The 24,005-nt window shown below is 31.8% G+C and overlaps 2 protein-coding genes across 2 annotated transcripts in view; both read left to right on the top strand.

Moving 5' to 3' along the window:
• Window positions 1-1,266, top strand: part of LOC114324609 (annulin) — a 42,757-nt gene extending 41,491 nt beyond the window's left edge. Inside the window, exon 7 of the mRNA XM_028272476.2 lies at window positions 16-1,266. Within this exon, the coding sequence (XP_028128277.1) occupies window positions 16-924 (909 nt within the window). The 3' untranslated portion in view covers window positions 925-1,266. The remainder of the gene's footprint in view (window positions 1-15) is intronic.
• An 11,286-nt stretch (window positions 1,267-12,552) lies between these two features.
• Window positions 12,553-21,909, top strand: LOC126886649 (uncharacterized). The gene is made up of 3 exons (XM_050653643.1): window positions 12,553-12,707; window positions 12,760-13,068; window positions 21,890-21,909. The coding sequence occupies exons 1-3, from the start codon at window positions 12,554-12,556 to the stop codon at window positions 21,907-21,909; spliced, it is 483 nt and encodes a 160-aa protein (XP_050509600.1). The 5' UTR covers window position 12,553.
• The last annotated feature ends 2,096 nt before the right edge of the window (window positions 21,910-24,005 follow it).

Raw genomic sequence — 24,005 nt, 5'->3', positions numbered from 1 at the left:
ACCCTTTTTTTACAGATCTTCTGGAGATATTCTGGACCAACGCAACCACTGAAACTTCTGGACAAAGACACTTACGGTATAGGAAAACTAATCTGCACCAAAGCTCCAGGGGCCTTCGATAGAGAAAACATAACCTATTCGTATAAATACGAGGAAAGCAGCGACGAGGAGAGATCTACAATGTTGAAGGCTCTGCGCCAATCAGAAAATTTATTTTCTAGGTATTACCTCAACGAGGAATTCAACGATATACACTTTGACTTCAAGCTTATTGACGATATCAAGATTGGACAGCCGTTTAATGTGCTACTCGACATGAAGAACAGAAGTGCCACAAATGAGTATAAAGTATCTGCTAATATTAGTGTGGAAGTAGTAACTTATACAGGTAAAGTAGGAGAAAACGTTAAACAGAAGAAATATAACGTTGTTGTCAAGCCAAAAGAAAGCCAAGAATTGAAGTTATACGTTACTTACGAGGATTATGGAAGAAGAGTGATAGATCAGTGTGCGTTTAATGTTGTATGCTTAGCAAAAATAGCAGATACCAATTTTGAGTATATTGCGCAAGATGATTTTAGGATAAGGAAACCAGACATTAAAATCAAGTTAAAAACAACTCCAATAGAAGAAACTGAAACATATGCTGAGATTTCTGTAGAAAATCCACTACCAATGGCTTTAAAGAAGGGTGTCTTTACCATAGAAGGACCTGGTATAGAAGGGAAGCTTAAGGTGTATGCCAAAGAAAGTGTGCCACCTGGAGGTCGTGCTAAAGGGGAGTTTAAGTTTACTCCTCCTCGGATAGGAAGACATACAATAGCTGCCAAATTTGTTTGTAAACAGATGGACGATGTAGATGGTTTCCTTTCTATAATGGTCGAACCAAAGAAAGACGACAATACCTTGGATAATAATATATAAATATTTAATTTGTTTGTATGCATATACAGCGAGCAACTAATGAAGTTCTTCTAGATACAGCCAATCAATGAATAATAAGTCGTGGTTTTTAACGGCTTTACATTATATATTGATAGAACTGAAAATCAAATAAATACCTTATTGATGTAACTGGAGGTTAGAATCGCTTCTAAATTTTAAATTCTTAACGCATCAGTTCCCAGACCATTCGAAATTAATATGTCTCGCGTAACAAACAAGTGCCTTCCATCTGCTATCTGAACTGGCTAAAAGTGAGACGATTAATACAGTTGTTGTTAATACTCCAAGAAGATGAAACTAATAAAATTTATCAAGCACAAATTTTTGTTTTTTTTTTTTAATTAATTATATCTACCTAGTAGACCAGGGTCCTTTGAAAATGGCAAAAAGTGAAAAAAAAAGTAACACAGTAGAACTTAAATACTTTAATCGAAAAAGAAAGAAAATATAACAAAAAGGGTAAACAAAAGGGTAACAAAAGAAAATATTTAAGTGTAAAAACGGTTTATCATGATTTCCAGTAAAACTACAAGTGGTATGAAAGAAAAAAAAATAGATGGAAAAGTTGTAGGTCCTAGCTAATAAAAAGATCTAGAACTTTTGTATTTGCACTTTTTTACACAACCATAAATTAACGCGAAAAAATTAAATAAACGGGTATTTGGCTTTTTATTTTTATCCCCACAAAAAAAATTCTTTCACGAATTTGGTGAAAATTTTCTGTTTTAGGTATGTCCCATACACACTGCAATTTATTTATTGTTTTACCTAAAATATTTAATATTTAAACAATATACATATTTATTGTTTTCCCAGTATTGTGTTTTAATATCGAAAAGCACCCTAATTTACAATTGAAAATTCTCACTCAAATAAATGTAGGTGAGAGTTGGATAAAACGGGATAGTCGGATAAAACGGGATACCTAGCCTAGAGACCCAACTAGTGCTGCTATCAATCGGACAACGATGAAAACTTGTTATCAGTCGTCATTTTAACATTCTCAGTTCGTTTTACCTCGATGCCATTATCTGATGAAAAGTTGTTGTGTTTAAAATTGTTTGACTCTATTTTTTTGATACTTTGTACTTTTAAGTGCGTTGTTTTCTACATTATATTGCCTACATATCTAAACATATAATTCCGGTGACTATTACATTTAATTAAGCACCCATTAACGAATATTTTCATGTGTGGCCTATCTAATTTTACTTTCACGTTCAGGCAGGAGCCATTTTTGTTTTGAAAAATGTCTGAGTTGGACAAAACGGGACACGTATAAGTTGGATAAAATGGGACTCAGTTTTTTATGTCCCGTTTTATCCACGTATTTATTTGTTGGCCTATCAATTTTTTTAAATAGCGATAAAGAGTGTTCTCATACTGCAGAAAAGAACAACAAATTTTTATGTGACTTTTGTTCTGATATACGTACCTAGTCCTAAATAAAAGGTCTTATTTATTTCCCATTTGGCAACAAAACATAAAAAAGGCCTATTTTTAAGTTTCTGACTACTGAAGATATTGTTTTTAGAAATGTAAATTTTGCTTTGCACTCTATATATCTATTTAAATATACTTTTTAGATAATTTTATGCAAAAAATTTAATATTGTGAACCTATCCCGTTTTATCCAACCGTGGTATGCTAAAACGGGATGTGCAGGACTTTAATAAATATTTTTTTACTATTTTCCAGTCATTAAAAATAGCTAAAAATATGTTTTTTGTGTGCTTGAATAAATGTTATACCTATAAAAAATAATAATATGATAATTTCTTTAACATTTTTTCCGTAATAAAAATAAACAAGAATGGTATCCCGTTTTGTCCAACTCTCCCCTATACCTATAGGTAATTACGCAGTAATTACCTATAATAATAACTAAAAGTTAAATAATAATTTTCACTCGTTGGTGAAAATAGGGAAGAAAAGTGCCTAAAAGGCATTCCACCCATCTAGACCTACTCATAAATAAAGCTAACATAAGTGAGATCTTTCAACATTAGAGAGTTATCAAGTAACTCTATGAGAATACGGTAACGTTATAAATAACATGTAAAGTATACAGGAAAATAGCGTTACCGTATTCTCCTAGGGTTACTTGATAACTCTCTATTTTCTTATATTCAGTAAAGTTTAATTTTCAAATTCTTCTCCCAGTATTTTTCCTCCGCAAAATAGCGTCCTCTACCCGTTTTAATAAGATTTGAGGAAGTTCGATCTCTAGGTTATTTAGTAGAACTCTGTGGACTACATCGCATATTCCTTAGGAATTTACCCACCAGAGGACAGGACGACAGCTTAATTTTAATCTACTCATTTTAAAACTTTGTTTTAAAGTTTAGTTTATTGAATTGATTTATTTTTTATTAATTTAATTTATTTGGTTGAACATCATAGTGCTCTATCAAATGGTTTTAGAGTCCCGATTTTCTGAGAGGTGTTGCCGGTAGAAAAATATTAGTTTTCTTCACATTTCAGGCACGTCAATTTCGAGTATTAATTATTTTCGTAAAGAAAAATTACAAATTTGAAATTTTGTAAAAGCGAGGCTATTTATAAAATTTGTTTAATAACGCGAATAAGAATTTTCCATCGAGCTAGACTCTTGCTAGAGTGCCATGAAATTTTCAGACTATTTTCCACGGATTATAGTGCCATCTGTGACGAATATCCAATAATGTAAGTAAATGTCGACATCTTTGTGCAGATACCTTACTAAAAACGAGAACTTTATGTGATTTCTAACGTTTCGTTTTTATTGAAGTTAATAGAGGGTAGCAGTATATCACTTTGGGCTTTATTAAGAAATTTAGTGGAGTCACTGAAGGTTTTCACCCAGGGCCTATTTTACCACTAGGCCCGTGAGGCACCTGCCTCGGGCCCGTATTTGAATGGGGCCCGGGAAGATCACCAAACAAAAACATGTTTATTACAATAACAAAACAAATTTTCAAAATTCTTTCATTTTACGAATAGGCAATGATAAATGATAACCATAAGGCAGGCACATCAAAGAAACATGAAACGTAAATTACGTTTTATGGAAATAAAACACTGCTAAACAAATATACGTCCGGCCATTTATGAAACTCTCCGAAAATAAAAATGTGTCATGAGCATGAATCACACTCGTTTCATTGGTAGGCGGACTTTGAGATTTGTTTAGCAGTGTTTTATTTCCATGAAACATGTTTCACGTTTCATGTTTCATGTTTTTCGTTTCATGTTTCTTTGGTGTGCGGCTTGCCAAAGAGTTATAATTAAGTGGATCGGCGCAAACTTTCGGCTTCAATGCTCTTTAAATGCATTCATTTTTTCGAATCCTCAAAAAACTAATAAATATTTTAAAAAATTTAGACGCAGAATGAAAGATTACATTATTACCGAGGTCCGAATGTCCCTTAGAATAAATAAAAATTTCTTTTGAATAAGATACATATTTAAAATTAAAAATCACACTCAATTTTCTCTTTTTTTCACCACTGTAAATTATTAAAATAAACACTATCGAAGAGTTCAGAGACTTTCGGCCCTTGGTAGTAACGTAATCTTTCATTCTGCGTTTAAATTTTTCAAAAATACTTATTAGTTTTCTCAGGCTTCGAAAAAAACGAATGCATTTAAATAGCATTGAAGCCGAAAGTTTGCGCCTATCCCCTTAAACAATGTTTAATTGTTTAAATATAAACTTTATTTATTGTTAATAAAATTTTTATTTTCTTTTGCAACTATATTTTTCTATTAAATAATTAATACATTTAAAAAAGTTATTATTAAATTATACTTAGGGGCCCGAAAATTGTGTAGTGCCTCGGGCCTGATTTGAAGTAAAATAGGCTCTGTTTTCACCTACGATTTCGTTGAACCTTCATCGATGTTCATGAAAATTGGTGAGTAGTTAGAAGATACTTCAAGGAACAAAGATGACATGTTGCCAAATTGCGCTTTTACCCTGGGGGTGGGCGCTACCCCTTCTCGGGGGTGAAATTTTTTTTATTAAAAATAATTCCACAAATCGATAGAGGGGCAACTTCTAAGCAAAATTTGTTAAATAAAGTTATTAACATAAATCAATACTTTTTGAGTTGTTAAATATCAAAGATTTTATTTATTCTTAAAAAAATGCATGTTTAAAGCTGTTTTTCACGTATTACTCATAAACTATACCTAAGCTTTTCTAAAAAAGTTATTATTACCAAAATTAAAGATAATAAAAATTTAATACACTCCTAACTTAAAAAACTAAACTAATGTTATTTCAAAGTGAGTTATGGGTAATTGAATGCATATTTTTTTCGACTAGTAGTCAAATCTAAGTATTCAAGCTACATAACGGGAAAACGATGCATTTTATAGAATATACTTATTAAGCACTTGTCACAAGTACTTCAGAATACCTATCAAACGAGCTCCAGTAGAAGTTAATAGCATCAAAATTAAGCAAGTTATGATGAAAATAAGAAAACCCTTTCGATTTTTTTAGGAAAAAGTGAAAAATAAAACATACGCCAGTTCCACAAAAATTAAAATTTGTAGTAATCCTCACAAGAATTTCTTTATGTTAACATAGTTAATGATTTCAACAATTTTGACCGGTTTAGAATGCATATTTTTGAAAAAAAAGATATAATTTAAAAAAATCTGAATTTTTAAAATTATCCTACTTTTCATTTTCTTTTGATAATAACTCCAAAAATAGTCAATATACTTAAAAAATTATATATAACTAAATTTTAGTTTTTTTTGTTAGAAATACTTTACCCATGTTACTATTTCCGTAGAGTAAAAACTAACCGAGATAGAAACGTTTAAAATTTCAATTTTGCTGCATGCGAGAACCATGTAACCGGGGTCATTTAACCTTTTATTTTTAAAAAAGTAAGAGGTTTAAAAGACTAAATTCGACGTTTTTTAATAGCTCTTGGAATCAATTTTTAACTAATTTTTAGGTAAACCTGATACCTTAAAAATTAACGGAGTTATTTACAAAAAAAAAACAATAACATTTTTTGGAAAAATTTTTAAAAGATAAATTTTGAAACATTTTTGGTGCATAAATTTTAACGCTATCACTTTGTTCGATGGCTTATTTGATAGATATTTCTAAGAACTTTGACAAATATTAAATAAGTTTATGTTATAAAATGCATCATTTTCCGGGTATTTAAGCTTGAATACTTAGATCTGTGTCCTCGACGAAAGAAATATACATTCAATGACCTATAACTCACTTTTAGTTAACATTGAAAGGTTTTTCTAGTAAGGAGTTTATTTGATTTTTTATGAGCCTCAATTTTGAGAATAATAACTTTTTTGTAGAAACTTATAGTTTTTGAGTTATTTATGAAAAATCGGTTAAAAACATGCATTTTTCTCACGAAAAATTAAAATCTTTGATCTTTAATAACTCAAAAAGTTTTGATTTATTTTAATATCTTTATATAACAAATGTTTCTTATAATTTGTCCCTCTATCGAATTGTGGGGTTATTGTTAATAAAATAATTTTCACCCACGAGGAGGGGCGGCATCCACCACCAGGGTAAAAGAGCAAGAGCACTCACCAATTTTCATGCAAATCGATGGAGGTTCAACGAAATCGGAGGTAATAGCTCATATCCACCTTCAGTGACTGCACTAATTCTGGTTCTTGTAGTTTTAATAATTTTATTATTGAGCAATCTGTTGTAGTTGCTTTATTATGAAATGAAAGTTAGTTAATATCATAAATTTATATTTTAGGCTTAGAATGGTTACTTACGTACCTCCGTGTTTTCATATTTCAATTTCAAGAGGTTGTTTCAATTTCAAGAATCTTGTCTTAACTTGACATGGATCATTATCATCATCTTCATCATCATGATCATTGTCCAACATCTCAAATACTAATTTTTGAATATATGCTTCACCAAGATCTTTTCAGATCTTTTCTTATCGTCATATTCCGCCAGATTTAGTCACGTACTTTTGTTCGTCGTCTTCTTCTGTTTCGTTTGCTCATATTGGTCTCCAGATACTCAACCATAGGGCCCATACTCATGCGCAGGGGGGCCGTGGCGCCCTGGCTTTCGGGCGCTTTAAACTATATATTGTCATCCAAAGTATATACAATGTAATGTGCAACATCTTCACAACCCCCTAAAAATTTTTATATGGGCGTCCATGTAGGTACTCAACTCCAAATATTCAACAAAAATAATAATGTGGGTAATTGACTAATTTATTAAAAATATCAACGGTAATTCCAATTCATAAAAAAAGAAGATACTCCTTTAGAGTATCACCATGTTCCTGAAGGTATTCTTGTAACATCGGCGTTTAGCCTTTACAAATACATAACACTATAAGGTACACTGAACCAAAAAAGTACGTAAATAGAATGAAAAAAACATTGATTCAAAAACGGGGAGCATAAATTTTGGTCCAAAGCTCAGTATCGTTGGTCCAATGTAAGTAGATACATTAACTAATGCTTAAAAACATTAACTTCTATGAATTAGTACGTTTATTCAATGTACTTTCTAGTTAAGAATTAATGTACCGATACATTGATTCAATGTACCGATCCATTGATTCAATGTACTTTCTAGTTAAGAATTAATGTACCGATCCATTGATTCAATGTACCGATACATTGATTCAATGTACCGATACATTGATTCTTTACTAGAAAGTACATTGAATCAATGGATCGGTACATTGAATCAATGTATCGGTACATTAATGCTTAACTAGAAAGTACATTGAATGAACGTACTAGTTCATAGAAGTTAATGTTTTTGAGCATTAGTTAATGTATCTACATACTTACATTCGACCAACGATACTGATCTTTGGACGAAAATTAATGCTCCTCGTTTTTGAATCAATGTTTTTTTCATTATATTTACGTACTTTTTTGGTTCAGTGTAGATACTGCCGACTGCAAGAGTTAACAATATTTTTCAATTATTTACGGTTTAATCATCTAAAGATTTAATTTACTAATCTTTTTTAAAATTATACCATTTAGAAATATTTTCAAATGGTTCCTATTTTATTTTACCTATTTGAATCGCTTATTTATGAAAGGCCTCGTATCACTTTTTTTCAAATTTTAGTTTAACTTAGAAAATGATAACCCATATATTCGCACATCGTTTACTTATGAAAAGCCTCATGTCGATGACAAGGGGCTTTTCATAAATAAAAGCACTGTTGGCAACAGTGTTTCAGAAGAAAGTAAAATTGAGAAAAACAAAAAAAGGAAATGTTAACTATTTCTTCCTACTATGAATTTACTTGCGAAAGATTTAAAAAAGGAGTGGTTGTTCCTGTACCTGATTTTATAGGTGAATTTCTTAGCAAAACCTTAGTTTTTGTTATTATTAAAAAGTTATTATCTAATCCACTGTCTATTGCTGAGCCATCTTCCCCTTCGTCATTAGCAAGGAAAATTCATGAATCAAAGGTACCAATAACTCATCAAGAAAAAATTAATGACCTGAAGAAACTTTTGCAGTACTTCCTTCAAGAACACAAGTGGTTTTACAATGAGCTTACCCTATGGCCTACAGTTGCAACCAAAAAATGAGCAAAAATGTATAAAATGGCATTTAATTTTAGCTAATTGTATTGTCTTAGAACTGTTTTAATAAAGTAATATTAATTATAAATAAATACGGTGTACATTCAGCCACCAATTAAAATTTTCCCGTAAAACAACACTTTTGTTCATGAAAGGCCTTTTGTCAGCTATTTTCAATAAAAAAAATACAGTATTGATTTTAAAAAGTGTAACTAACATGATTTATTTTGAGTTTTAAGGTCCTTAAAATGTTTCGAAAAATCAGAAAAGCATAAAATCGTTTTTTTATAAAACTAACCAGTTTTTTCTTGTTTCCCAAAATTTACACTTTGTGACAAGAGGCCTTTCATAAATAAGCGATTCATTTGTCGAATTAGCTTTTCAAAAAATTTACAGAGAACAAAAATTAATTACTCACCAGGGGGACTGCAGACGTTCGGATACAATTAGCGTCTCTTTGCAAAGACAATGACGTCGACTTTTCAAAGTAACAAGACACTTACTCAACACACACACTACACATGACACTGGGGACCTGACTGAAAAAATGCACCGTACCTACCATACCAATGGCCATTAGTTGTCGAGGTATCAGGTAAATAAAAAAAAATTAATTAGTACTAGATATGTAGCATTGAATAATGAAATATGTACTTACATTCCGTAATGTCTTTATGGGCAGGTAATCTTTTCAAATAAAAATTTATTTGTTTTATCCTTGATATGACTTTCACACTAAAGAAAGGAGATAATTCTTTCGAAATTGCTGTCCCATCCATCAATAAGTCCATTTCCATTTCCAAATGCCACTCCAAAGTCCATATTAATCTGCAAAAGTGGAAATAGAAGTACAACTTTTTTTTTATAGAAGTCCAACAAAATAATTTATAAATAGTTAAAAATATATGTAAATACATACCTTAGAAAAATCAACCAAATCACTAGTGCCAAACACCGCTCTTGAGAGTCTGCAGCTGCAGGGTAATTGTCTGCTAGGAGGTTACAACTGTTGTCACGTGATTTTTTACACCAATAAAAACACTTATAGAGTTTTAAGAAATGTATCGGTTTATGTACAAGATTGTTGTTACAATGTATTAATCATTGATTCAGGTATATTACGTTAAAACAATGATTGCGTTACATCAAAACAATGTATCGAGTTATTAATCAAAGTCGAAAACATTAATTTAATGTACGAAAACATTAATTTAATGTAGGAAAACATTGATTCAATAAACGAGTTCGTAATTTAATGAACACTGTACATTAGTGCAACGTTTTATATTCATTAATTTAACCGCATAATCCTGATGCATAGTTTCGTATAGACAATGAACAAATTATTAGTATTATGAAAAAAGTCATTGGATAGATAAAACGATTCGTTGAATTAATGATTCTATTCATTATTTTTTAATAAATAGAATTACATTGTAATAATGAATATGGTCATTACTTAATGACTACGTGTTTATAGTATTAACGAAATTTTCGTTGAATCAATGTAAAAAAATTCAATGATTGGCGTTCATTGGTACTATGTACAATATTTTTTTCAGTGTAGATTGATTTATAAGTACAACCATTGTTTGGTTCTGGGGCTAGTTAGCAAGTATATATATGAATTCACTGATGATCGACTGATAGGTCCGAAAACGTTTTGAATGAACCTATTTTATTTAATCCATTGGGATTTTTAAAATTTTAGTAAATATACCTTTTACATGGAAGTGGTTTTACTTCATGTTTAGAGTTTTTTAAAATCCCTATACTGTCAATGTTAACATATGGATCCGAAATATGAACATCTTTAAGGCAGATGAAAACATCTTGATAATATTTTAAATAAGAATCTTGGGAGGAATATTAGAAGGAAGACTAAGATGGGCATAACACCTAGCAATATCACAGCAGAAGAATCTCCTAGAGCTAGAGGAATCCTTATGTCACAGCCAGTGGAAAGTAGACGAAGAGGTAGGCCAAAACCTAGATGGAAGGATAGTGTACCTACCTAGATAATGATACTTGAAAAAATGGTGCAACAAACTGATATTTATTGGCGAAAAAGACTTGGGAAGGACTAGGCTCTATTATGAGGCTCTAGTCTTAATGATGATGAAGATGAAGCCAAGAAAGAAACCAATTTTGTTTCAAAATATAGTTTTGTTTCACTACAACGCAATACAAGATAAAAGTGATTATTCAGCTGAAAAACATTTTTAGCATTTATGTGAAAAAACAATATTTTTTTTTCACATAGTCTCCCTTTTTCCATACTTTTTATGAATAATTTTTTGTGATAAAATGTCAGATTGCTATGCTTAAAACTACCCTTATGATCCGTTTACTTTATCATTCTTTATATGCCTATTAGTGTTTACTTGTTTTTAATGGATTTTTTATATAAATTGCTTTATCTACCCTTGATGTTAAAATTATCTACCCTCGAGAGTAAACGGTTGCTCAAGCAACGTGTTTTAGATAAACAAAGTGCACTTCGGCATCTGTTTTCTAATAAAAAAAAAACATCAGACTTTTTACATTTTAATTAAGATACAAATATAAACTCATTAGATAAGATATCTTAATTGACAATTTTTACATAGTAAAAACTACATGTCATGGCACAATAGAAATAAAATAGTCATTTTTAGATGCACGCAAAAGTACAAGAAAGAAATAATACAGTAACAGATAAAGTATTTAAGTAATAATGCAATAATAGTACATGATGTAAATGTATACAAAAAACGATAAAAATAAAATACAGTTAATAGTAAGGTATAAGCTTACTTATTAAGTAATAATACTTTTCATAAGAACGACCACACTAGGCGCTCAAATATAAAAAATCATGTAGGTATGGTATGTTTAACAGTAAATGGTTGGGTTCAATTAGTTACCACTATAAACATCCTGGTTTAACCGATAGTAGTATAAAAGGCCCGGTTTCAGGTAAAATTTATTTCAGGCTTTATTATGGGAGTACGATCTAGTCAGTGTTAATTGCAAAAGACCAACTCTGTCTACCTCGGTGGCTTATCGCTCCGGGTGGGTCTTAACAATGGGCCAGGTCAGATAAATTTAATAATATTTACGACCGCACTAATTGAACTTAACCATTTACTGTTGAACAAACCATACCTACACTCTAAAAACTGTTCTGAGCAAATTTATGAAACTGTTTAGAATTCAGTGCTTTTTGTTAAGTTTAAAAATTAATTGTACAGATTGTAGTGTAGGCACTGCATTAAGCTGTGTGACATACAGTCTGGAATATCGTATAATGATCGTAGGTTTAATCCTTATATTACAGGGTGTTTAAAAATGCAGGTCATAAATTAAATCACATAAATTCTGGGACCAAAAATAGTTTGATTGAACCTACATAACTTACCTTCTTAGTACAAATGTGCACATAAAAAAGTTACAGCCCTTTGAACTTACACAATGAAAATACATTTTGCCAAATATGTCGAAAACTACTACATATAGATTTTTTATTGAAAATGGACATGTGACATTCTTATGGCAGGAACATCTTAAAAAAATTATAGTGAAATTTGTGCACCCCATAAAAAATTTAAGGGGTTTTTGTTCCATTAACCCCCCCCCCAAACTTTTGTGCACGTTCCAATTAAATTATTATTGTGGTACCATTAGTTAAACACAATATTTTTAAAACTTTTTTGTCTCTTATTACTTAACCCTTTCGTTGCGTAAAGCGCACATGCGCGCCCTCCTATTTCTTTGTAAAATGCGTATGGCGCACATGAGCGGCCTATGTATATGGTGATTTCCATATACATTTAAAATTGACTCAGTTTCAGGAGATCAAGGAAACTTTGTCCGCATTTTATTAAAGGTCACTTCTATTCATAGGTGGCGTCGCGGCTCGGTGAATCATGTGGTTAGGTTTGCAGAGCTATTCATAGGTGGCGTCGCAGATCAGTTACTCACATAGTTAGGTTTTCAAAGGTGTTGTCGTTTCAAACGGTTTAGTGTGATTATAAGTTTAATTATTTATATAATAATGGCTGATTTAAATAAAGCTGGACCTTCAGGCGTAAAAAGACGTAAGACCGTGAAAGTGAGAAATGAAAAAAATCTGAGTGTTGAGGAATTGATGCAGTTTTTATATAATTCAGACTCAGATGAAGATTATGAAGACTCTGATGTAGATAACTGTAAGTAAATAAATGTAATAATAAACTTGTGGTCTGAAATTAATATTTTTAGTTGAAATTGAAAATGTTTCGGAAGACTCTTCTGGAAGTGATACTGAGGATGATGTACTACAGAACGAGTTAAATAATACCGTTGCAGATAATCCTGACGTAAAGATTACAGACAATGAATGGACCGAAACAACTAGCGGTATGAAACAAATTCCATTTACAAAAAGAAGTGGATTGTTAGTCGATAGTCCTGGTGATAGTGCGTACGATTGGTTTAGGCTGTTGTTTGACGATGAACTTTTAAATATGATTGTCTTACAAACTAACAGTTATGCAGTTGAAGTTCTTTCTACCAGCAAAGGATGTGACCGTTCAATGATTTCCCTATGGAAGGAATTAACAATATCGGAATTGCTAATATTTATTGGATTAACCTTCCATACAGGAACAATCCAATTGCCTAGCATACAAGACTACTGGAAGAAAAATAGATTATTTTCGACTTGTTTTTCTTCATACATGAGTAGAGACCGCTATTTGCTTATAATGCGATGCCTTCATTTTGCCGAAAATGTAAAAGAAAATGAACCAGTTCCAGTAGATCGACTATATAAGGTAAGACCCTTGCTAGATCATTTTAATAACAAAATGAAGACGGTATACTATCCAGGAAAGTATTTATCTCTAGACGAATCTATGATCTTGTGGAAAGGAAAACTGGTATTCAAGCAATATCTCCCTAAGAAACGACATAAGTATGGAGTAAAGCTTTATATGCTGACAGAAGCCGATTCAACAATTTTGGATATCCATATATATGCTGGTGCAGGTGATGCAACTGCTGGTAAGTCTCATACAGAAAGAGTGGTGCTACACCTAATGCGTAATTTTTTCGACCATGGACATTCGCTTCATATGGACAACTATTACAATAGTTATAACTTGGCCAAATTACTACTGGATAAAAATAGTTTTTGTACAGGCACTCTGAGAAAAGATAGGAAAGGCTGTCCAAAAAACGTCGTAGACGCAAAGTTAAAAAAAGGCCAGACCAAAAGTATGTACCTCAACAACGTAATGGTTGGAAAATGGCGAGACAAAAGAGATATCATTTACATTTCAACTGAATATAAAAATGAGATGGTAACCGTAAGAAATAGACGGGGGGGGAGAAAATTAAACCACTGCCAATCATTCAATATAATAAATATATGGGCGGAGTAGATCTTCAAGACCAAATATCTTCTTATTATCCGCCGACACGCAAAACTTTACGTTGGTACAAAAAAATTGGCATACATCTGTTTCAGCTATATTTGCAAAATGCTCATAGATTGTATAATAAGTACCACGGAAATAACAAAATGTCATATTATAAGTTTCGATTGTCAATACTTGAAAAGTTATTACCAGAAAAATGTCAAGGAACAGCAGTTGTAACGGCAGAAGTAGCAGTTACTTCGGGTGTAAACCACACACCTTCAAAAATTGAGTTACATAATGAACGTGGTAAAACTCTTAGAAAAAAATGTCGGACATGCAATAAAAATAAGATACGTAAGGATACTATTTATCATTGTCAAGAATGTCCCGATAAACCTGGCCTCTGCTTAGGCAAATGTTTCAGAGAATATCATGTATCAATATAGAAAGATATTAGGAAAAAATTAATATTTTGTATACTTTTATTTTACATTATATGTTATTTGTTTATTTTACATCCTGTTTGAATGAATAAAATTTTAGTTTAGATCAAAAAAGTCGATTTAATTTACTAAATACAAAAATTTGTATCAAGCACACAAGTGCGTCCTCCGCATTTTTAAAAGAAATTCCTTGAAAACTGCGTACAGCGCACATTTGCGTCTTGCAAAAATTCAGAAGAAAAATTATAATAATCCGTTTTAACATATGTACAAAAAACAATTGTTGAAAAAATATCGCATTTAGTGTTAAAAAACTACTGCCGCACTGGTCAGCGATATGTATTTATTTGACGCAGCGAAAGGGTTCTAGTTTTGATGGGAAATAAGTTAAATAAAATGATGTCGGGATAGTATCACGAGGTTTTTTCCTGGTTTTCCCTCGTGATTTAGGTACTATGGAATCTGTAGCGCGAGAATTTTACTGTCACCCTTGAATGTGGTTATCTTTTTAAAGACAGATCATATGTTATGATTTTTTTGTGACGGATATTCTTGAGTTGGGGTAGATTTCATGTAATCGAATGAACTATCTTTCAATAAAGTCGTCCCAGGAACGCAACTCATAAATATTGGCAATATCATATAATGGTATAATATATTATGTCTGAATTGCCGATATAAATGAGTCAGATTAAATAAATTATTAGAAGAATTTTTTTTTACTAAGCAACAACATTTTTGTTTAATTCATTAATATTTTTTGTATTTTGACAACGACACCCAATTTGGGCGTCGAAACGTAAATAAACCCTTTTTGTTAGTAAAATTGTGGCTTATTTCCCATTAAAACTAGTTAATTGCAAAAATGCCACAAGAAAATAGCTTCAGAACAACTCTTATTATTTTTTAGATTATCCACCAAATATTTGTATACGATTAAGTACGTTTATAGAGACCTGTTATAATCTGAAAATTTATTTATAATTTACATTTTTAGGTATATTTTGAAACAAATTAAAAAAGAAGCCACGTTTCGATAAAAGGTGGCTCATTGAAAAACTACTAAAAGGCAAAAAAGTTTTAAAAACATTGTGTTTAACTAATGATACCACAATAATAGTTTAATTGGAACGTACACAAAAGTTTGATGGGGGGGGGGGGGCTAAGATGTTCCTGCCCATAAGAATGACGCGTGTCCATTTTCAATGAAAACTCTGTAATAGTTTTCGATATATTGAAAAAATCGATTTTCAAATGAAATAAAAAATTTTAGTAGTTCCAAAGTGACACAAAATCTAGGCATCGGATAAAAAAGTTTATTTGAAGAAAGTATATTTTTTTGTTCTTCTTAATGGCGGTACAGGCTGGTTTTTTTAATATTGTATTTAATTACAAAGTACGTTCCACATATTAATATATTTTTCAAATTGGGCTCTGTACCACCATTATTTCTTATATTACGAATACGTGTGCCAAATATCTCGAAAAAATATTCAAAATTACAGCCGCAATCTTGGAACGCGTTTTTGCTACCTGTTGATCGCTACTATTTCCTCTTAAATAAAAGTCGGTCAGATGGCCAAGCAGTGCAAGTGGTCGACCTTACTTTACTTCACTGCTGAAGTGCTCTAGTGGATGTGGGTTCGAACCCTGGCCTGGTACACAGAAAAATAAAACGCCTTTTTATTCTAAACTAGTTTTTAGGCTAACTAGTAACTAGTTTAAAACTATAATATGAATCTACAGCTAAGACGGGGAATTGGGGCTGATCGGCCTATGGGGGAACAGTACGGCAAGGTATATGAGCTAGCGGCTCGGTCATACTCCTTTATATACCCTCACCGGTAGGGCGTGGACGCCTAATATACCGGTGTATAATGTGTATATATTCTTACATAAAATGAACTTTCATCAAGTAACGGGCAAATTCATCATTGATTTAATTCTTCTTAAATTAACGATAGATAAAAGAAAAATTGAAAAATATATTGATGTTCTATTGTATTTGCCAAAGTAACCAAATCAGTAAATTTCTTCTGATTCGGATTTAATTCGGATATAAAATTACTGGTATTTAAAAAAATGCGAAAGGACTTATACATATGCATCTATAATTGTCAGTGTATATTTATCTCAGTGGGCCAGTCCTAAAGGTGTTCTCATTTACACATAATTGTTTTCGATGGTGTTAACGAACATTTATACTGACAATACCTATTAAGGTTATCAACGTTTTTAAGAAATCTCGAGACTACAGGTGAAGGCTATTATAAGACTAAAGGTGTTGAAGCTAACATCAAAACAAAAGGTCTGAAACGCTTCAATTTTAAAAATATTTGAGTGCACCCCATTATTTTCCTTAAGCCTTTCAGAATTAAATGTTCTACATTAGCAAGGTTTAAGAATCTGAACATTAGCGACTGAAAATAATATGAAATTGTTTCCAGGGACGTAGTACGTTTAGGTATACTTAAAATTGACTTGGTTAAATTCTGTAACTTTTATATTAGTTTAGGCAAAAAATAGAATTCGTGATATATCTTCTTCTTCTTAAGGTGCCGTATATTTCTGTCTAGGCGTCTACCGTAGATTGTCTTGTCAGGTGAAATGTTAGTTAGTCAGGATTAAATTATTCTCTTTTTAGCAGCATTGCGAAACATTTCATAGCTGTGGATTCCTGTCCATTGGCGAATATTACGCAGCTATGACATCTTTTTAAGTCCTAGACCACTCTTACCCTGTATCTTTCCTTGAAACGGGTATCGTTCTCTTCGTAGTATGTCCCCTTAGTATTCAGTATTCTTACTTTTTACATAATGAAAAAGTGTAATCCTGGAAGCCTGTTCTTCTTAATACCTTATTTCTGACTCGGTCTGTCCATGACATTGTATCTGTATACAGGGTGATTGATTAGTAGGGTAAAGTTCAATAGCTCCGCTATAGTAATAGATAGCAATAAAAGTTAATAACACAAATTTTAGCCACCTTTGAGCTTCACATTTCAAAATTAGTTAGAATGTTACAGGGTGTTCGATAACACACTGGCAGACCAAACTTTTGTTTTTTTAAATAGAACACCCTATATTTTATTTTAAATTCGAAATCCTGTTAACTTCTCCATCACAAAAATATAAAGGTTTGTTATGTTATACAGGGTATTTACAAAGTTATAACCAATTTTATATGAAAATCGTAACAAGTTCAACTCCCTGTATAAATAAAAATAAGCAAAACAACAATGGTTTATTAATGCCATATTTTTTAATGTATTGTCAAAATTTTCAAGAATGGTCGATATTGCTAATTTTCTTTATATCAAATACAGGGTGAGTCAAAAAGTACATTATTTTCTCAGTAATTTTAAATGGAACACCCTGTATTTTACATCACTATTGAAAAATACCATTACCGTACTTTAATTTTTAGATAACATTCCCTATGTCTAAATTTATTAGTTTTCGAGATAATTTCATTTTTCAATGGACCAGTAGCGTGGCCACCCAAATCACCAGAATTTAATAAATTGGACTGATTTTTTTGGGGTTACGTTAATAATGAAGTTTATAAAATACCTCCAACAACAAGGGATGAGATGAAAAATAGAATACAAAGTGTATTTCGATTTGATAATTTACAAATGCTCCGTAGAGTAAGTAGCTCATTCAATGATCGTTTTTAGGCCTACATAAATGTGTTAGGAGATAATTTTGAACACCTTATGTAATTAAATATTAAAAATATTTTATTAAAAGTAGCTTTTAATTTTTTCAAACATGTTTTTTTGCAAAATGTATTACTGATAAATTATGTTTCGTTCTTTATTTGTTACATTGTTACATTTACATACAAAAGTAGTGTTTAATTGTCTTCACAAAATATTGTATTTTTTGTTTGTGTGTTTTTTTGTAAAATTTATTACTAATTTTCTTTGTTTATTTGTTGCATTTACATAAAAAGATAGTTTTTAATTGTTTCAAAAATGTTGCATGCAGTGGTTATGTTTTTGTTTGTAAAATGTATTACTAATAAATTATTTTTATTTTTTTATTTGCTACAGTGTTACATTTATTACCGGATTGATAATCGGTAATCTTCAATTGTCAAGTCAGTTATGGCTTACTTAAAATTTAGATAAATTTATACACCTAAAATAATTTGCTCTTAAAAATAAAAATATCTCGAAAACTAATAAATTTGGGCATAGGGAATGTTATATAAAAATTAAAGTACGTTAATGTTACTTTTCAATAATGATATAAAATACAGGGTGTTCCATTTAACATTACTGAGAAAATAATGTACTTGCGTTTTGACTCACCCTGTATTTGATATAAAGAAAATTAGCAATATCAATAATTTTTAAAAATTTTGACAATGAATAAAAAAATATGGCATTAATAAACCATTGCTGTTGTGCTTATTTTTATTTATACAGGGAGTTGAACTTGTTACGATTTTCATACTAAATTGGTTATAACTTTGTAAATACCCTGTATAACATTACAAACCTTTATATTTTTGTGATGGAGAAGTTAACAGGATTTCTAATTTAAAATAAAATATAGGGTGTTCTATTTAAAAAATCATAAGTTTGGTCTGCCACTGTGTTATCGAACACCCTGTAACATTCTAACTAATTTTGTAATATGAAGCTCAAAGTTCTCTACAATTTTTGTTATTAAGTTTTATCGCTATACGTTACTATAACGGATCTACGGAGCTTCACCCCACTAATAATTAATCACCCTGTATAATAGCAGTTAAATATTGCATTGTTAGCTAGTTCTAAGCTATCCTGAAAATTTCAGGTGTCTAGATAGCCTGGAACTATTTTTAAAATGGATTACAAAATTTGTCGAACACCCTGTAACATTCTAACTAATTTTGTAATATGAAGCTCAAAAGTGGCTAAAATTTTTGTGATTAACTCTTATTCCTATCTATTGAGCTTTCTAATCAATCACCCTGTAGAGTCAGATTCTCCTTTTCAGTTCTTGTAGCTTTTAAACTATTCCTTCTTCTTCTTTTTGATTTTTGGTGTCGCTGCAAGTCGATAACCAGCACGATTTAGAGGCGATATTGATGTAGTCTGGCTCTAAACCATATCAAAATCGCTGAATATTGAAAAAAGCTTTTGGTGTGATCTAATGATATGAGTTTAGTGTTAGTTAGGTTAGGTTAAGTATGATTACAACATGAATGAACTTGAATTGGTTTCGGTTTAAGCCATATACAACACGAATACATATTAACAGTTGAGCATTGCAGTTTATAAAGCAATAAAGTTGGTCTGAAGATCAATAAAGCTTGAAGCATTTTAAGCCACACACGTTGGGCACAAGTTGAAGCGTTTTACCTGTCTGCTCATATGGGGACAAGGAAAGACTATCTACTAAGATACTGGGGGGTCGAAATGGGGCTAGTAGAAGGAACAGACACGCAAACCTTCATGCGAACGACAGCTCATTTTTTGTGCGGTGGCGGGTCGTAGATTCGTTGGTAGGGGTAGGAGGGTTTAAAGAAGACTAACTACATAACCAAATAAGCAAAGGATACTTACACAGACTTGAGGACTTTCCTACTATTTAAACAAATTGGGACGCCGTTTGAAAAAATCCTCAAATTCTCATATCGAGTACTTACTGGAAACCAACTGGGGGGACATTCATCGTTGATTCCTCGTTGGGGTTATACTGGGCTATCATTTACCTTTATTGGCTTCTATGCCATTACATTTTCTTCTATTCTAAAACTTAAAACAAAAATGCATGTCACACGTTCAAACACTTATCCAAAATTTTCCATTCTAAGCGGGGCTGGGAGGGAAGACATTCAATTTTGAACCAAACAGGACACAGGATAAAATTGATACCAAATCAAATATAATCGGGATACTTCAATACAGGAATGTTACCATAACATCATAAAAACAGGAACCAGGAACCACGCACTTCTTTTTTACCGGCAAATCAAACTGCATAACAATAATAGTGTTTCACAAGAATATATCCATGTAAAATGTTGTGAAACTATTGTAATAATATTCCTTGACATTTACTGGACAAACTGCCAGTCCTTCACTTCTTTTACCATAAAAAGAAAACCATTTTAAAGCCGGCAAAGTGCGTTTCTTGCTTGCATGCAAACTGCTGTACTTTTAGAACTGCCTTGCATCGTCACGTCTCTCTCGCGTCCAACGGATGCATTTCTTCTCGATCTTTCGACCAAAACTATTGATTAATCGTCAACTACAACTCAAGGATCTTTCAAAATTCAGACCAATAATATCATAGGGTTTTTAGCGCTCAAAACTTAAGGGAAATATACTGGGACTTTTTGAGGTTTCATTCTAGAATAATAAATGTTTATACAAGTAAACAGGAAATTTCCTATGATTTTACTATGTTGTGAAACAAACGGTATTACGCATAAGCAGGGACGGTTTAGAAATTTTAAAGATATTTAAACTCACAAAATAAAATAGAAAAATAAATATTTTTCTTGGGATAGGATATAAAATTAATGGATATTTTTTATAAAACATTGTAGTAGAAATCCATCTGCAAGACAAAAATAATGGTGGTCGACAGATTCGACACTATTCTACTGACTAACATGTTACAAGAATACCAGATAGTAAACACCTTTGTCTATCTCGGGTCTAGTATAACCAACGATGGTAACTGTGAAGCAGAAGTTCGGAGAGGTATCGGTATGGCAAAAAATGCGATGAGTAGCCTAACTAAAGTTTGGAAAGACAGATCTATCTCTCAAAATATCAAGATGAGACTGGTGAATGCCCTTGTATTCTCAATATTTCTATACAGAGCAGAGACTTGGACGTATACGTGCTGGAGAAGAATGCTGCGTATACCTTGGACAGCTCATAGGACAAACGTTTCCATTCTAAACCAACTCAATATTAAAAAAAGGCTGTCCACAATATGTCTGCAACGAATTCTGCAATTCTTTGGTCACGTGGTTCGTAGAGGTGACGACAGTTTGGAGAGATTAATTGTTTCTGGAAACGTTCCGGGGAGAAGATCAAGAGGACGATCTCCAACTAGATGGTCCGACGAAATAAAGAATTCAGCTGTAAACTTATTCTGCGAAGCTCTTAGAGCAGCTGAAGATAGAGACCAATGGAGAAACATTGTTAGGAATATTGGAAGAAATCACGAACCTCAGTAATGGGGAAACGACAAGAGAGAGGGAGAGAGAGAGAGAGACAGATTGCAGTTTATAAGCTTGAGAAATCTGAAGAAACGAAGTGCTATAGATATCTCTAAAGGTCGGAAAGCAACATTTTTGATCCAAGGTGGAACAACCTTTAATCTGAGCCTTCTAATGATATATAATTTAAATTATATAAAAAGCAACTTCCATCAGACTGGTCACTACCAATAGCAGAATGTCTCAATATACACTCTATGGGCTACTAAGTTCAATACTCCACAGTTGTTTTGCTTTATTGTATGTATTTTAATCAAAGACATAGTTGTTTTTATGTTTTTATGTATGTACTGTGTTTTTGTCTAATTTTAGCTAGTAGTTTGTATATGTGAAGACTCTGTGTACTGGGCCTGAAGATGAAGCATAAAGTGTAAGCTTCGAAACCGATTGCCCCATGATTGTATAACAACTATTAAATAACATACAAACTATAAGATTGCGAGTATTGACTTATTTCATATATCCAGTCAGAGGCCATTTTACTTCAAATCAGGCCCGAGGCACTACACAATTTTCGGGCCCCTAAATATGATTTAATAATAATAATAATAATAATACCTTTTTTAAATGAATTAATTATTTAATAGAAATATAGTTGCACCAGAAATTAAAATTTTTATTAACAATAAATAAAACTTATTACAGTGTGTCGCATTTAAGATGAAGACAGCTCTATATTTTGGCTATCAAAATAACTACAGATTTGAAGTTTTGCACAGTCATACAGGTTGAATGTTCACATTTTTAAGATACTCAGCTGAAATTTAAATTTTAAACGCAGCCTACTGCTATTCCGCAAACAGGGTAAATTTTCGATATTTTGCTGCGCGTTAGAGATATCGTAAAAAGTTATTTGAAAAAGTACCTCCAAATCTTATTCTAACCCCACATACCAAATTGTATGGCAAAATCCACATTTTTTTTTTCAGTATTCGTAGTCAGAACCATAAAATTCATCTCAGTTGTCCCGAGATGCATCTCGGGCCGGCCAATTTTAAGTTGTAGGGTCCTTTCTATAAATAATGAAAAAACTAAAACTGCGAATTTTGTCATAAAATGTAGTACGTGGGGTTATAATAATATTTGGAACAACTTTTTTAAATAAAATTTTCCGATATCTCTAATGCGAAGCAACATATCGAAAATTTACCCTGTTTGTGGAGTCGCAGTAGGCTGCGTTTAAAATTTAAATTTCAGCTGAGTATTTAAAAAAATGTGAATATTCAACCTGTATGACTGTGCAAAACTTCAAATCTGTATTTACATATTTTGATAACCAAAATATAGGGCTGTCTTCATCTTAAATTCGACACACGGTATATATGTCATTTCCTTTTGTAAATAATTTGGTTGTTGAACCATAAAAGGATGGACCGTTCTTGGACAAAAATTTAATGGTTGCTATTATTCGTTGAAGTACGTTTCTCCAATTTTCCTTTTTTCTAAACAACTTTTTTCCATTAAGAGGAAACAGTAGCGATCAACAGGTAGCGAAAACGCGTTCCAAGATTGCGGCTGTAATTTTGAATATTTTTTCGAGATATTTGGCACACGTATTCGTAATATAATAAAGAATGGCGGTACAGAGCCCAATTTGAAAAATATATTAATATGTGGAAATTACTCTGTAATTATATACAATGTTAAAAAAACGATCCTGTACCGCCATTAAGAAGAACAAAAAAATACACTTTCTTCAAATAAACTTTTTTATCCGATGCCTAGATTTTGTGTCATTTTGGAACTACTAAAATTTTTTATTTCATTAGTAGTTCCAAAATGACACAAAATCTAGGCATCGAATAAAAAAGTTTATTTGAAGAAAGTGTATTTTTTTGTTCTTCTTCATGGCGGTACAGGCTCGTTTTTTTAATATTGTATTTAATTACAGAGTAATCTCCACATATTAATATATTTTTCAAATTGGGCTCTGTACCGCCATTCTTTATTATATTACGAATATGTGTGCCAAATATGTCGAAAAAATATTCAAAATTACAGCCGAAATCTTGGAACGGGTTTTTGCTACCTGTTGATCGCTACTGTTTACTCTTAATGTTACAATTGGTCCTGCTGCGTACTACTTCTCTTGACTAATGTAATGTTATTCGGTCGATTATTTATAAAATATTGTTAAAATTTCAGATTAAAATGCTTTGGCCAATCCCCTATATCGCTAGGAAAGAGTTATTGACATTGTCGTTTTCTATAGGAGATGACGGAGATGTACTTGTGACGGACGGGTGAAGTCGCTTGAAAATCAACAGTGGAGTAATTTATCGTTTCCTGTTTGTAAAATGAAAGAATTTTGAAAATTTATTTTGTTATTGCAATAAAAAATTTTTTTGGTGTTCTTTCCGGGCCCCATTAAAATGCGGGCCCGAGGCAGGTGCCTCACGGGCCTAGTGGTAAAATAGGCCCTGTATCC

This window comes from Diabrotica virgifera, chromosome 1, assembly GCF_917563875.1.
Source record: "Diabrotica virgifera virgifera chromosome 1, PGI_DIABVI_V3a".
Classification (NCBI taxonomy): Eukaryota; Metazoa; Arthropoda; class Insecta; order Coleoptera; family Chrysomelidae; genus Diabrotica; species Diabrotica virgifera.
The sequence above is the reverse complement of the archived record's forward strand: the minus strand, read 5'-3'. Positions and strand labels throughout refer to the sequence as shown.

Excerpts from the sequence above, each read along its gene's own strand:
- LOC126886649 (XM_050653643.1), top strand. The coding sequence starts at position 12,554 with ATGGCTGATTTAAATAAAGCTGGACCTTCAGGCGTAAAAAGACGTAAG. Across the intron at positions 12,708-12,759 it reads AGACTCTGATGTAGATAACT|TTGAAATTGAAAATGTTTCG; the intron begins GTAAGTAAATAA and ends TAATATTTTTAG. Across the intron at positions 13,069-21,889 it reads TACCAGCAAAGGATGTGACC|CTAGTAGTTTGTATATGTGA; the intron begins GTTCAATGATTT and ends GTCTAATTTTAG.